The sequence below is a fragment of the Ovis canadensis genome, chromosome 6 (assembly GCF_042477335.2).
Source record: "Ovis canadensis isolate MfBH-ARS-UI-01 breed Bighorn chromosome 6, ARS-UI_OviCan_v2, whole genome shotgun sequence".
Lineage (NCBI taxonomy): Eukaryota > Metazoa > Chordata > Mammalia > Artiodactyla > Bovidae > Ovis > Ovis canadensis.
In genome coordinates, this window is record NC_091250.1 from 121,465,499 (window position 1) to 121,479,753 (window position 14,255).

The following is a 14,255-nucleotide window of genomic DNA, read 5'->3' on the forward strand; positions in this document are numbered from 1 at the left end:
TTTCCATCTACCCTTCTTCCTTCTTTCCTTTCTCTCTTCCTCCCCTACTTTCCCTCCTTCCATCTTTTCTTTCTCCCACCCTCCCCTTCTCTTTCCTTCTCTCCCTCCTCTGCCCTGGTCTTCCTCTCTCTTCCCTCCTCTCTCTTTCCCTCCTCCCAGGAAGACTCTGAGCAATGCGGCCCCAGTCAATGGGTAGGTGGCACTGCCATGTTCCAAGACTAGGAAGACAGAGGAAGGAGCAGGGTGGGAATGCAGAATCAGGGCCCCTCCTGTGGATGTGTTACATCTGAGATGTCCATTAGACATCAGGCAGAGATGGAATAAAAGAGGCAACATCGAGAGAGCACGAAGTAGGTGTTCAGTAAATGGTGTGGCTGTTTAGACACTCAGCAAGTTGTCCATAATAACAGAACGCTTCAGGTGAGGCATGTGGATGATGGAAGTGGTGTTGACTCTGAAGGCATGGCGCGATAACTCAGCTCTGTTACCCTTGCCTTTCTGAGTCCCAGTTTCCTCATCAGTAAAATAAGAATCCTGGTTGCCTTTCAGGGAAGGAGCTGGGAGATGTTGCCTGAACGTGGTTTGCGAAGCACTGTCTACCCCTGTAAGTGAGCTGTGGTTTATCAAAGAGGCAAGAGCCTAATCATCCCAAAAGTACGCTAGGAGGCCACAGTGCCAAAGGAAGTGCCTTCAGCTGAAGCAGGGACTGAGGTTTTCCTTGGAATCCCAGCTGGAAAGACAGGTTTGACTTAGCTCTGCCCTGGCTTCTGTGTTGGTCTTGGAAGTCTGCAGCTCTGACAGAGAGCCAGCCTGTGGCATTCCGGACACTGAGGTTTTCCAGAGAAAGTTTTTGGGTCTTGGTATGAGCTGTGAAACATTTCTTTGAGCAGAAGACATTCTGTCTCACCTACTGCATATGAGAAAGTGAAGACTTTTGGGGGAACAAAAATCATTGGCTGTCATAAAAAATCAGCAGGCAGGATGAATTATTCATCCAGATCCTCTATTTGCTGAGTAAAGAGACTGATTTCTTCTGGAAGAATCGGCAGCAGCAGGACATCTCATGCCAACCCCTGGTGCGCCGTGACAGGAAAATCCCATGAGTAGCTGTTTCATCCTGTTAATTACCAAGGTCCTGTTTCTGTTGTTTCTGGTCTCTTGAAGGACTGCAGTGGTGAAGGGAGGTTTCTTTTTTCCTGGTTTCTGGCCTGTCTCAAGCCCAGAGAAGTGTTATTAACACAAAATCATGGCAATGACGACAATAGGACTAATAGCCACGTTTAATGAGTGTGTTCGGAATGCTGGTTAGAGATATTGTCCCTAACAAAGTCGTTTGTTACGGTGATGCTTTCTTTGTGTGTGTGAATAATCACTCCCAAATCTACTCCTTTTAAAATGAGATCAGATTTTTACGGAGTGCTCCCCCAATTTTTTTCTTTCTTTCGTTTTTTTTTCTTCTTTTTTTTATGCAAAGAGGGCTTAGGAAAAGATTCATTGGTTGCTTCTCTGCCCTCTCCTGCACCATAATTGATTAGCTCTTATCATTACTTCTTTTTTTCTCTTTCTTTTTTAAAAACTGAAGGATAGTTGATTTACAGTGTTGCACCAATCTCTGCTGTGCAGCAAAGTGGCCCAGTTATACACATATAGACATTCTTACAAAGAGCTTTTTTACGTAGAATGAGGTGCATCTGTGTACACGGCACATTGCCTCTCCGTCTGCTCTGAGCACTGTGGCCCTTATCTGTTAGGGGGCTACAAGTAAAGCCAGGTGCATCTGTAAGACATGCCCAGGACAGGTGGCCATAGAGATAAAGGTTGGGATGCAGTGATGGATTTCAAAAAGAGGCCGTCTCCATGTGTGAGAAATTGAAGGCTGCAAAAACAGATGGTTCCAAGCACCTGTGTGAAGAGAGGTGGGTCCTGTCGGGGATGGTGGCAGGGAGCAGAGGAGGAGATAGAGGCAAGGGATGAAGGCTACAGGATCCAAGGATGCAACTGTCCCTGAACCCAGGGAGCCCACAGTCTGGCAGTGCAGCCAGAAACTCCTGGAGCATGCTTGGCAGGATTGCAAAACCCAGCATGCAGCTCTGTGGCAGTGTCTGTTGTGGCTAAGAAGGGAACAGTCAGGGTGGGTCCCCGTGGGATTCCAGTCCACCCTGCTGACTTCAGGGCGGATGCAGCAAGTTCATAAACGTGGCACTGGGCTTCAGGTTGGCTCCCTCCTCAGGATGCATGTTCATCTCAATCTGATCACCTCAGGCCTCTGCAGACACAGCCTCTCCAGACACCCCTTGTTTTCCTGGGCTTCTGTTCCTGCTGCGAGTATAGTGAGCACGTGTCAGCGTGCCCAGCAATTCTTATCCTGTTTCTTAAACAATAGTCCTCTTGAGACATAGTCCACATAATCTACAATTTACCCATTTAAAGAATCCACCTGCAATGCAGGAGATTTGGGTTTGATCCTTGGGCTGGGAAGATCCCCTGGAGAAGGGAATGGCAACCCACTCCAGTATTATTGTCTGGAGAATTCCATAGACAGAGGAGCCTGGCAGGCTATAGTCCATGGGGTCGCAAAGAGTTGGACACAACTGATCGACTCACACACACACACACACACACACACACAAAGTGCATAAGCTGATGGGCTCTGAATAACCCTATTCACAGATATGTGCAACTATCACCACAGTCAGTTTTTAGAACGTTTTATCATCTCAAATAGAAGCATGTGCCCTTTAGCTCTTATCCCCTGATACCTCTTACCCCCTGAGAGCCCTTACCCATATCCACCTTAGGAACAGATAACCATGAATCTACTTTCTATCTCTAGATTTACCTGGCTTGGACATTTTAGTGAATGGAATCACCTAATATGTCCTGTTGGTGATTAGCTTCTTTCACTTAGTGTAATATTTCCAGTCTCACAGCGGTTCTTGAGGTGGATGTTATCACCTTCATCTTCTGGACCAAGAAGCTGAAAGGGCATCAGGGGGAGGGTTGAGCCCCTGTCAACGGAGACATTCAGATAGAGTGAGAAAGAGAAGAGGGCTGAGCTCCTTGTGATATTAGAGGGTGACAGAGGGGGCAAAATCCCTCACTTCCATGTAACTTCTGTCCTCTCCACCCAGCAGAGGAATCTTTGGAATATGCAGAGAATAACAGAGCCCACAGCATGGGGGCACCTTTTGTGGTGGCTGGGCAGAAACATTGATTCAGTTTGGTTCAACAGCCTGGACTGAGCTCTGGGGCACTGGCTGGGCTCTGGGGACAGGATGCTCGGGTGTGGCCCCTGTATGGAGAGCTGCAAGAGGGGGCAAGGATGGTGCAGACAGTGAGGGGCGTCAGAGCATGAGGGCTAAGAGCTCTCTGCCCCACCCCCCTGCATGTAGCCTCACTTTTCTGCCTCAATTTCCTCATTTGTAAAATGGGGTGATACCCTAATGTCGGGGGTGGGGCTTCCCTGATGGCTCAGCAGTAAAGAATCTACTGCAATGCAGGAGATTCGGGTTCGACCCCCTGGAAGAGAGCAGGGCAACCCACTCCAGTGTTCTTGCCTGGAGAATCCCATGCCCTGGACAGAGAAGCCTGGAGGGCTACAGTCCATGGAGTTGCAAAGAATCAGACATGACCAAGCAACTGAGCAGGCGTGTACATTACATATAGGGAGAATATGTAGGGTCTCGGGAGGCTACCTTGAATTTAAAAAAGGATAAAAGAATACACAGAATATAGAGAACTGAGCATGATAGTGACACCCAGCAAAATTCTGGAGCAGGTGAAGATGCAGGGGTTTCTGAGCGATATCCCCAGGAAAGGGAGCGACTATCTCCTAGGCTCAGCCTGGGCTCACTGTGAGAGAGTCTTGCCTAACTGCCTGCATTCTCTCACATGTACTTTTTTGTTTTGTTTTTCGAATGGGATTTCTGCTCTAGTAGAAAATACAAATCTCCTCTCAGGATTTCAGCCTTACAATGCAGCTGCCTAAAAAGCTGATGCTGATTGGGCACTGATTGGAAAGAAAGTCAGGCTGCAAGTGGAGTGTCCCCTGTTGAGCATCACATGGGTGCCGCTAGGGGGTGGCCCCAGGAGGAGTGAAAGGGGTGTACAGACAGTCCAGAAGAGAGAGGATATGGAGATGGTAGGGGGTTTCCTAGAAAATGAGAGTCATTTTTTCAGGGAGGCCTTTCATGTTGCTTTCAGACCAGGTGGGTCTTCCAGGTTGTATGTTCTTATAACATCCTGTCCATTTTCCTCCTAGCACTTCACAAGCAGGAGACTGTGTCTTTCAGTTTGTTGATCTAACCAGACAGTGAGCTCTTCGAAGCAGAGACCCTGTTTGAATGCACTTCCCATTATAACCTGAGCTCCGGGCACACTGCCTAACATGCAGTGAGTGCCAGTTGATATTTCTGAATCATCAAATGGATGAGTGGGTAGCTGAATGGATGGATGAAGGAATGAGTGAATGATGGCGGAACTGCCAGGAAAGAGGATGGTGGTTCTGGGACGCTGGCTGAAGTTCTGTGTGGGGAAGAGCATTCTAATCGAAGCAGCAGCTGGTGATGCAACGGGTGAGCCTCCCAGCCCTGGGCACATTCAGGTGGAGACCAGACAGGTGCTGGTCGTGATGCAATGGGAAGCATCTTTGCATGAGACGGGGGATGTAGACTAACTCTGTGGTAACTTCAACCTCTAAGAGTCTACAGTTCAAGATTCTAGACCCCCTAGGAGGGCTCTGGGCACCTAACACAGAAGAAGAGGTCTCCCCTCTGCCGACACTAAACATTTTAGGATTATTCTCAAGAAATGTGACTGCAGAAGCTTCTAATTGGCTCTACCTAGTTAAGTGATGATAATAAGGATGATAACATCCTTGTAGAATTTTTTTATTTGTGGGACCCTGTTCTGGGTGCTTTCCATGTCATGACTCATTTAATCTCCTCCACACCCCTAGGAGACAGTTGACTTTATTAATCTCCTCTACACCCCTAGGTGAGATAAGAGATAAAAAAGCCATCCTCGGTGATCAGTGCAAAGAAATAGAAGAAAACAATAGAATGGGAAAGACTAGCGATCTCTTCAAGAAAATTAAGAGATACCAAGGGAACATTTCATGCAAAGATGGTCACAATAAAGGACAGAAATGGTATGGACCTGATAAAAGCAGAAGATATTAATAAGAGGTGGCAGAATACACACAAGAACTGTACAGAGAAGATCTTCATGACCCAGATAACCATGATGGTGTTACCACTCACCCAGAACCCGACATTCTGGAATGCGAAGTCAAGTGGGCCTTAGGAAGCATCACTACGAACAAAGCTAGTGGAGGTGATAGATTCCAGCTGAGCTATTTCAAATCCTAAAAGATGATGCTGTTAAAGTGCTGTACTCAAAATGCCAGCAAATTTGGAAAACTCAGCAGTGGCCACAGGACTGGAAAAGGTCATTTTTTTCATTCCAATCCTAAAGAAAGGCAACACCAAAGAATGTTCAAACTACTGCACAATTGCACTCATTTCAGATGATAGCAAGGTAATGCTCAAAATCCTTCAAGTTAGGCTTCAACAGTACATGAACCGAGAACTTCCAGATGTTCAAGATGTATTTAGAAAAGGCAGAGGAACCAGAGATCAAACTGCCAACATCCGCTGGATTGTCGATAAAGCAAGAGAGTTCCATAAAAGCATCTGCTTCTGCCTTATTGACTATGCCAAAGCCTTTGACTGTGTGGATCACAACAAACTGTGGAAAATTCTTCAAGAGATGGGAATACCAGACTATCTTACCTGCCTCCTGAAAAGCTTGTATGCAGGTCAAGAAGCAACAGTTAGAACCGGACATGGAACAAAAGACTGGTTCCAAATTGGGAAAGGAGTACATCAAGACTATATATTGTCACCCTGCTTATTTAACTTACATGCAGGGTACAACATGCAAAGTGCTGGACTGGATGAAGCACAGGCTGGAATCAAGATTGCTGGGAGAAAAATCAATAACCTCAGATATGCAGATGATAGCACCCTTATGGCAGAAGCAAGGAAGAACTAAAGAGCCTGTTGATGAAAGTGAAAGAGCAGAGTGAAAAAGTTGGCTTAAAACTCAACATTCAGAAAACTAAGATCATTCCATTCGATCCCATCACGTCATAGCAAATAGATGGGGAAACAGTGGAAGCAATGAGAGGCTTTATTTTTTTGACCTCCAAAGTAGCTTTTAGGCAGCTGCAGATGGTGACTGTAGCCATGAAATAAAAAGACGCTTTCTTCTTGGAATAAAAGCTATGACCAACCTAGACAGCATATTAAAAAGCGGAGACATTACTTTGCCATTTCCAGTAGTCACATATGCATGTGAGAGTTGGACTATAAATAAAGCTGAGTGCTGAAAAATGGATGCTTTTGAACTGTGGTGTTGAAGAAAACTCTTGAGAGTCCCTTGGAGTGCAAGGAGATCCAACCAGTCCATCCTAAAGGAAATCAGTCCTGAATATTCATTGGAAGGACTGAAGGTGAAGTTCCCAAACTTTGGCCACCTGATGGGAAGAGCCAACTCATTGGAAAAGATCCTGCTGCTGGGAGAGATTGAAGGTGGGAGGAGAAGGGGATGACAGAGGATGAGATGGTTGGATGGCATCACCGACTCAATGGACATGAGTTTGAGCAAGCTCCGGGAGTTGGTGATGGCCAGGGAAGCCTGGTATGCTGCAGTCCATGAGGTCACAAAGAGTTGGACACGACTGAGTGACTGAACTGAACTGAACATCCCTAGGAGACAGTCAATCTTATAATCCACATTTTACAGATGAGGAAATGGAGGCACAGGGAAGTTAGGAAGTTGCTCAAGGTCATCAACAATAAAGTGGTAGCAAATGGATTTGAAGCCAGGGCGTTAGTACCTACCATGACACTTTATGTTCTGTGCTTTTATGACATAATTGATTTTTATCAACATGCTCGGTGATGTCGTAAAACCAAGTCTGTCAGTTGTGCAGTTCAGTTCCTCTATGTCCTGTCTGTGTCTGCTAGGTCTGCCTGGTTCTGAAATCTTTCACTCAATTTTTTTTTTAAAAGTAGGAGTTAAATACACAAAACAAAAATGATTTCATTTGGATTATTTGATTATGATGTCTTCCTCATACATGATGTTTTTTTTTTCACATGTAATGATAAAGATGGAAGAATTATTTGTCCTAAGTGTTTACAGTGAATCCTGAATCCCGTGTGGTCGGATATGAACATTCCTCTACCTCGTTTCTTTTAGTTTGTGTTGCCTACTTCCGCTTTTTCCACCTCCCTCTTTTCCACTGTTGTCACTCAGCTAAAAGTGTGTTTCATGTAAAGATCATATAGTTAGGTTTTGGTTTTAATTCAGAATTCCCATCTTTGCTTACTAATTAATGGGAGACTTAGACCATTCCAATTGTAATGGTTTATATTCTGAAATTTGTTGTTTCTGTTTTTATTTAGGGTGATTATAATGATTTATTGTACATGTTGTTGACTCATTTGCCTTTTCCAGTGTTTGCTCTTTGGAGAACTTGAACATTCTACTGTGTTTTTCTACTCTATTAATCACTAGCTTACCTTTCCTCATTCTCATAATGAGATAAATATTACTCCATTCTCACCGCATTGCTTCCCACTCCAAGATCCTCCCATTCCTCTCTATTCCAAAGAGATAAGACCTTTAGAGTGCATGTTTCCCTCTTTTCCCCTAGTACCCATCTCTTTACCATAAGAACTTTGAAAGGTTGTTCTGCTCCTCACTCAGTCCATCCCCAGCTTTAGTCTGTATCACAAGTCTTTAAAGAGCATGTAAATTACACATTTCCAGACAGTTTATCTTCATCCATTTAGATATAACTTCTATCATCTTCTTCTTTCTTTTTTTTTCTTCTTATTTCTATTAAACTGGACTATTCATCCATTCACTCATGCATCCATCCATAATCCATCCATCCCTCCTTCCATCATCCATTATCCACCATCCATCCATCCATCCATCCATCCATCCAACCATCCATCCATCATCCATGCATTTACACCCTCCCTCCCTTCCTTCTCTCTTTCCTTCCCTTATACATCCATCTACCTCTTCAGTCTGTTGCAAAGTTTATCCCTCATTGTTTCTCCCTTTCCTCTCCATCTTCCCTCGCTAAGAGGGCTCCTGATTGTTTGATTAAAGCTCCTGATTGTTTGGTTAAAGCTCCTGATTGTTTGGTTAAAGCCCTTTGTCAGGTGAGTTCTGTGGATATTTTTCTCCCATCATTTTTCGTCTGTCCAGCTGTCACCTTCTCAGAGAATCCTTTTCTGACTACCATCGTCGACCTCATGCACTTGACACTTCCTGACATTTCTTCTGTGTTTATCACTTATTTGCTTATTTTCCTGTCTTCCCCACTAGAAGGTTAAACTCACCAAGGACATATACTTTATTTTATTCATGTTTTTATATCCCAAGTGCCTGGATCTTATTTGAACAACAAAGAGGTGTCAAACAATTATATTCTGCATATCTTCAAATATCTTTCTGTCTTTTGCCCTGACCCGGGGGCACCCTCTTGCCTGGGAACAGGGTTTCTCAACTGCAGTCCTTTCCTTGCAGTGGACTCTTGCTACTCTTCCACTAGCTTCTGATTTTGCATGATGCAGATGAGAAGTTTGGGGCCAGCTCACCCCTCTATATCTTCTGCACACCCCAATTTATGCAGTGTTATATGCGTGTATTTTTTTTTCCTCCAGCAATCTTATTGTTTACCTTTGAGCGCCTGACAAAATGCCTCATGCCCCTGCCAGGCTTCTCTGTCCATGGAATTGCCTAGGCAAGAATACTGGAGTGGGGTGCCATTTCCTCTTCCAGGGGATCTTCCCCACCTAGGGCTTGAACCCATGTCTACCTGCGTCTCCTGCATTGGCAGGCAGATTCTTTACCACTGTGTCAGTTGGGAAGCCCCTCAAGTATAGTAGGAGTCCCTAAAACATTTGTTGTAAAAAGAAATGGATGGGAGGATGGATGAAGGAAGAAAGGGCTGCAGGAATATGAGAAGGCAAGTGATGTTCTTTTTTTTTTTTTGCATGTGATGTTCTTATCACAACTCTTGAAATGTCAGTGACAGAGATGTCCTAAATCAGTGATTCTCCAGGTGGGGTCCCAGGCCAACAGCATACGCTCTACGTGAGAACTTGTTAGAGATGCAAATTTGGGCACCCCGCCCCAGCTCTATTGAATCAGAAACTCTGGGGGTGGGACCCAGTACTCTTTGCTTTAACAAGTCCTCCAGGTGATTCCAACCCAGGCTCAAGTTTGAGAACCACGGCGGTGGACCAGTCTCATTTTATAGATGGGAAAACCAAGACGAGGAGCTTGGGAATGACCTATCTGAACTCACACATTCTGTCTGTGACACAGCCGGGTCCCCAGAGTTTCAGCCTCTGCCCTTGCCACCCAATCAGCCTGTCTCACTTCATCTGGCCATTTCTCTTTGTAATCGAAAGGAACCATGCATTTGTCAAACCATTTCAAAGTCCTGGGATTGAATCTCCACTCCTGTGAGGTTTCTGATTTCACTGGGGGTTTTCCAGAATTTGGAAAAAAAATTAAAAAAGTGACTTAGAGTTGTTTCTGCAAGGCTTTGAGCAGTGGAAAGGAGCCAGGCGATTGCATTACTCCTCACTGGAGGCTTCTTAGGCCGGAGCTGTAATGTTATAGCTCCCTGTGATGGCCCAGGCCCTCCTCGCTCTCTTGCCATAATGCATGTCACACACGATCTGGTTTCCTGCTTTCATGGGAGAGAATGTATGAATGGTGGTTGATGCTGGCCCAGAGGAGAGACTAGGGACTTTGGCCTCGATCAAATCTCCACAGTTATTATGCTTTTCTTGCTAATTTCTTCATTTGGTTACAAGTTCCTTTTTAAATGTATTTTGCATACTCCTTTCCAATCTTATTCATATGCCTGTTTTTGTTTGTTTTCATTTGCTGTCAACCATGCCGGGTATACCATCAAAGAGTGTTTCCTTTCTCCATGTCACTAGCACAGCACTTTACATGCCACGACTATAGACATGTCCCTGTCATTCTTAAAAAGTAAACTTTCTATTTTAAAGGAGAGTTGCAAAGATAGTACAGAAAGTTCCTGTATACCTTATACCCCTTACTTTTATTCTTTAGCGAGCGGGCTTTTAGGATCAAAGAACTGAGATATTTTGAGCAGAACAATGACACTCTTAGATTGATCATTTTGCATGGGAAAATCTTCTAGAGGACTTCTTTTGTTTTGCCCAAATTCTGTTGAATGTACATCATTTGTCAGACCCCAGAATATGCCTGAGGCCTGTACAATGGTAAACAAGTCCTAATGTTTTCCTCTCGTTTTAGCTCTTGAGGCCAATAGTAGAATTTGCTTTATATATATTAAAATTTTTTTAAATTATGATAAAATAAACATAGCATACAATTTACCAGCTTAATCATTTAAAGGTACAGTTCAGTGGTGTCAAGTACATTCATTTTTGTGAATTAATTACAGTTAATGTTCAATACTCTTTCATCTTGTAAAACTAGAAGTCTGTATCATTAAATAACTCCCGATTTCCTCCTCCACCCAGCCCCTGGCAGGCACCGTTTTACTTTTTGTTCCTGTGAATGCGACTACTCCAAGGAATAAGTGGAATTATGTAGTATTTGTCTTTTTGTGACTGGCTTATTTCACTTACGGACCTTGAGCTCCATGATGCCCTCACTGTTTGTCCAGGTGGTATCACGTGTCACAACGGCCTTCCTTCTTCAAAGCTGAATCCTATTCCACTGAATGGACATGCCACATTTTTATCCATTCCTCCAATGGTAGACGCTTGGGTTGCTTCCTCCTTTAGGCTCTTGGGAATGATGCTGCCATGAACGCAGGTGTCCACGTACCCCTTTGTGTCCCTGCTTTTGATCCTTTGGTAGAAAATTCCCAGAAGGGGAATTGCTAGACCATGTGGAGTTATTGTTTTTGATTTTCTGAGCAACTGCCATACCGTTTTCCACAGGGGCTACACCATTTCATGTTCCCATCACCAGTGTATAAGGATTCTGGTTTCTCTGCATCTCTGTTATTATTTTCCATCTTTCCTCCCTTGCTCCCTCCTTTCTTGTCTTCCTTCCTTCCCTCCTCCCCTCCTTTCCCCTCCCCCTTCCCCTCTCCTTCCCCCCGCCATCCTTTTTCTCTCTCTTCTTTTTTGGGTAGTGGCCATCCTAATGCATGTGAGATGGCATTTCATAGTAATTTTCATTTTCCTTTCCCTGATGGCTAGTGATGTTGAGTGTTTTTTCATGTGTTAAATATCCATTTATGTATGTTCTTTGGAGAAATGTCTATTCTAGTCCTGTGCTTATTTTTTTAATTGCTTTTTAAAATAAAATGGTTATATTGTAGTTTCTCATAGAATCTGGATACTCTCAGCTTATCAGATATGTGATTTGTGAATATTTTCTTTCATTCTGTGGGTTGATAGTGTCCTCTGATGCCTAATTATTTTTTCATTTTAATGAGGGCTTCCCCCGTGGCTCACCTGGTAAAGAATCCACCTGCAATGCGGGAGACCTGGGTTTGATCCCTGGGTTGGGAAGATCCCCTGGAGAAGGGAAAGACTACCCACACCAGTATTCTGGCCTGGAGAATTTCATGGACTTTATAGTCCATGGGGTTGCAAAGAGTCAGACATAACTGAGCAACTAATGTAACTATTTTTTACTTTTGTGGCTTGTGCCTTTGGTGTCATATCCAATAAATCATTGCCAAACCCAACATTATAAGGATTTTTTTCCTATGTTTTCTTCTAAGATTTTATAGTTTTAGGTTTTAGAATAAGTCTTTAATTCATTCCCTGGTGGCTCAGATGGTAAAGACTCTGCCCACAATGTAGAAAACCTGGGTTCCTACATCTTTTATGACTGAAAGATTAACATTTTTCATTTTGAGTTAATTTTTATATATGCTGTAAGGTGAGCATCCAGCTTCATTAAAAAAATAATAAATTATTTATTTGGGCTTCCCCAGTGGCTCAGATGGTAAAGAATCTGCCTGCAATGTGGGAGACCCAGGTTCAATCCCTGGGTTGGGAAGATCCCCTAGAGAAGGGAATGGCTACCCACTTCAGTATTCTTGCCTGGAGAATTCCATGGACAAGGAGCCTGGTGGGCTACAATCCATGGAGTCGCAGAGTCGGACTGAACGATTAAACAACTAACACATACATGCATAGACACACACACACACATTTATTTGGCTGCCCTGGGTTTTATTAGATGCGGTATGTGCTATCTAGTTCCCTGATCAGGGATCAAACCCAGGCCCACTGCTTTGGGAACACAGAGTCTTAGCCACTGGATCACCAGGGAAGTCCCCAGCTTCATTTTTTTGCGTGTGGATACCGAGTTTCCAAGCATCAGTTTTTGAAACAAATGTCATTTCCCAGTTGAGCCATCTTGCCAGCCTTGTCAAAAATCATTTGAGTTTATACATGAGGGCCTAATATAATTTGTTTTGAAGTGAGATCAGTGCATGCTAACACTTATATGTGTGTGTTTCTGCCACCTCCCCACCCCATTTAGGCAGTATCGCATTGTTCGCATCCATCACCGTCATCCTGGGATGCCTTAAAATTGGGTACTTCGTTGGATTTTCTGAATGTCTGTCAGCCACTGAAGGAGTTTTCCCTGTCACCCATGCGGTGCACACTCTGCTGCAGGTAAACCACACGGTGTTTGCTTATGCTGCTTTGACATCTACCAACCGTATCCCAGGGTATCTAAGAGTCTTTCGGCCACCTCCTCTGCACAGTGGAACTGTGTCCCCGTGGCCACTTTTGTGGGAATCTTAAGGGGCAAAACTTACACTGATGAAGAGTCAGGAAATTCAGCCAGGCTGGAGCCCATGGGAAAAGGCTTGGGGAATTTTAATTAACAGTTTTATTGAGATATAATTCACATCCCACACAACACACTGATTTAAATTGTACAGTTTGGTGGCTTGGTATATTCATAGGGTTGTGCAACCATACCTATAATCCATTTTAGAACATTTTCATCATCCCCCAAAAAACTTTGTGCCATTACAGTCTCTGCTCTGAGTCACTGAGACACTTTTTTTTTTTTTAAGCTTACTTGTGGATTAAAATCTTTAGAAATGTATGAGAATTTCCTTCTCAACCTTGGTCAACTTGGTGTGGCTAAGAAGGAAGGACTTGATATGTAATTTAAATCTGTAGCTTAGAATCAGAAAAACCTCATGTTTGAAGAAGACCCGAGATGGGTCTCCAGCATAGCTTCCATTCTTGGCCAAAATCCCTGGTGATAGCTACCAGGGTTGACATAACTACAAAAGTAACAAGTAGTGTTTCTATTGGACTTTTGCATTTCACTTCGTGTGTGCTTTCAACATCTCCACAAGCACAGCTCTTGGATCATCACAATAAGGACAGAGGGGACAAATGACTTGCCCAAAGTCACAACCAAGCTGCCGTGATTCTTTTTGTTTTAACTGCAGTGTAATTGACTTACAGTGTTGTGTTCATTTCTGCTGCACAGAAAAATGATTCAGTTATTTACATGTACAGTCATTCTCTATACATATACACACACATTCTTATGTTGTTGTTCAGTCGCTAAGTCAGGTCCAACTATGTGTGACCCCCTGCACTGCAGTGTGCCAGGCTTCCTTGTCCTTTACTCTCTCCTGGAGTTGCTCAGACTCATGTCAGTTGAGTTGGTGATGCCATCCAACCTTCTCATCCTCTGTCGCTCCCTTCTCCTCCTGCCCCCCCATCTTTCCCAGCATTAGGATCTTTTCAAATGAGTTGACTCTTTGCATCAGGTGGCCAAAGTATTGGAGCTTCATCTTCACATTCTTACACATGTATATATTCTTTATACATACATAAACATTCTCAGATGGTTTGTCTCCACAGAAGTCACCCTGAAAAGCTATGATCCAGGTATACTGTTATTGCTGAACATGTTTCTGCATTCCCCATTGAGGAACGTTCTTTAGGACAAATTTCTCACTTCTGAAGGCCCATGATACCATTTTTTAATCTCCATCTTTTATTAAAAGTAGCCTCCACCCGCATCCAGGTGACTACCAGTCAGCTTTTGGTGACCTTACAATGTTTCTTGAGATGGAACACATTCTCACAAGTGAGGTTCTCTGAGAGGATGTGCCAGGCGAGCTTGGCAGAAGTTTGTCTTTGTGGGAGCATCTCTGG

The 14,255-nt window shown here is 43.8% G+C and overlaps 1 protein-coding gene across 1 annotated transcript in view; it reads left to right on the forward strand.

Annotated features, from left to right (window-relative positions):
• Window positions 1-4,471: 4,471 nt before the first annotated feature.
• The window catches only part of OTOP1 (otopetrin 1), a 38,545-nt gene continuing 28,761 nt past the window's right edge, over window positions 4,472-14,255 (forward strand). Inside the window, exons 1-2 of the mRNA XM_069595086.1 lie at window positions 4,472-4,574; window positions 12,604-12,740. Of these exons, the coding sequence (XP_069451187.1) occupies window positions 4,472-4,574; window positions 12,604-12,740 (240 nt within the window). The remainder of the gene's footprint in view (window positions 4,575-12,603; window positions 12,741-14,255) is intronic.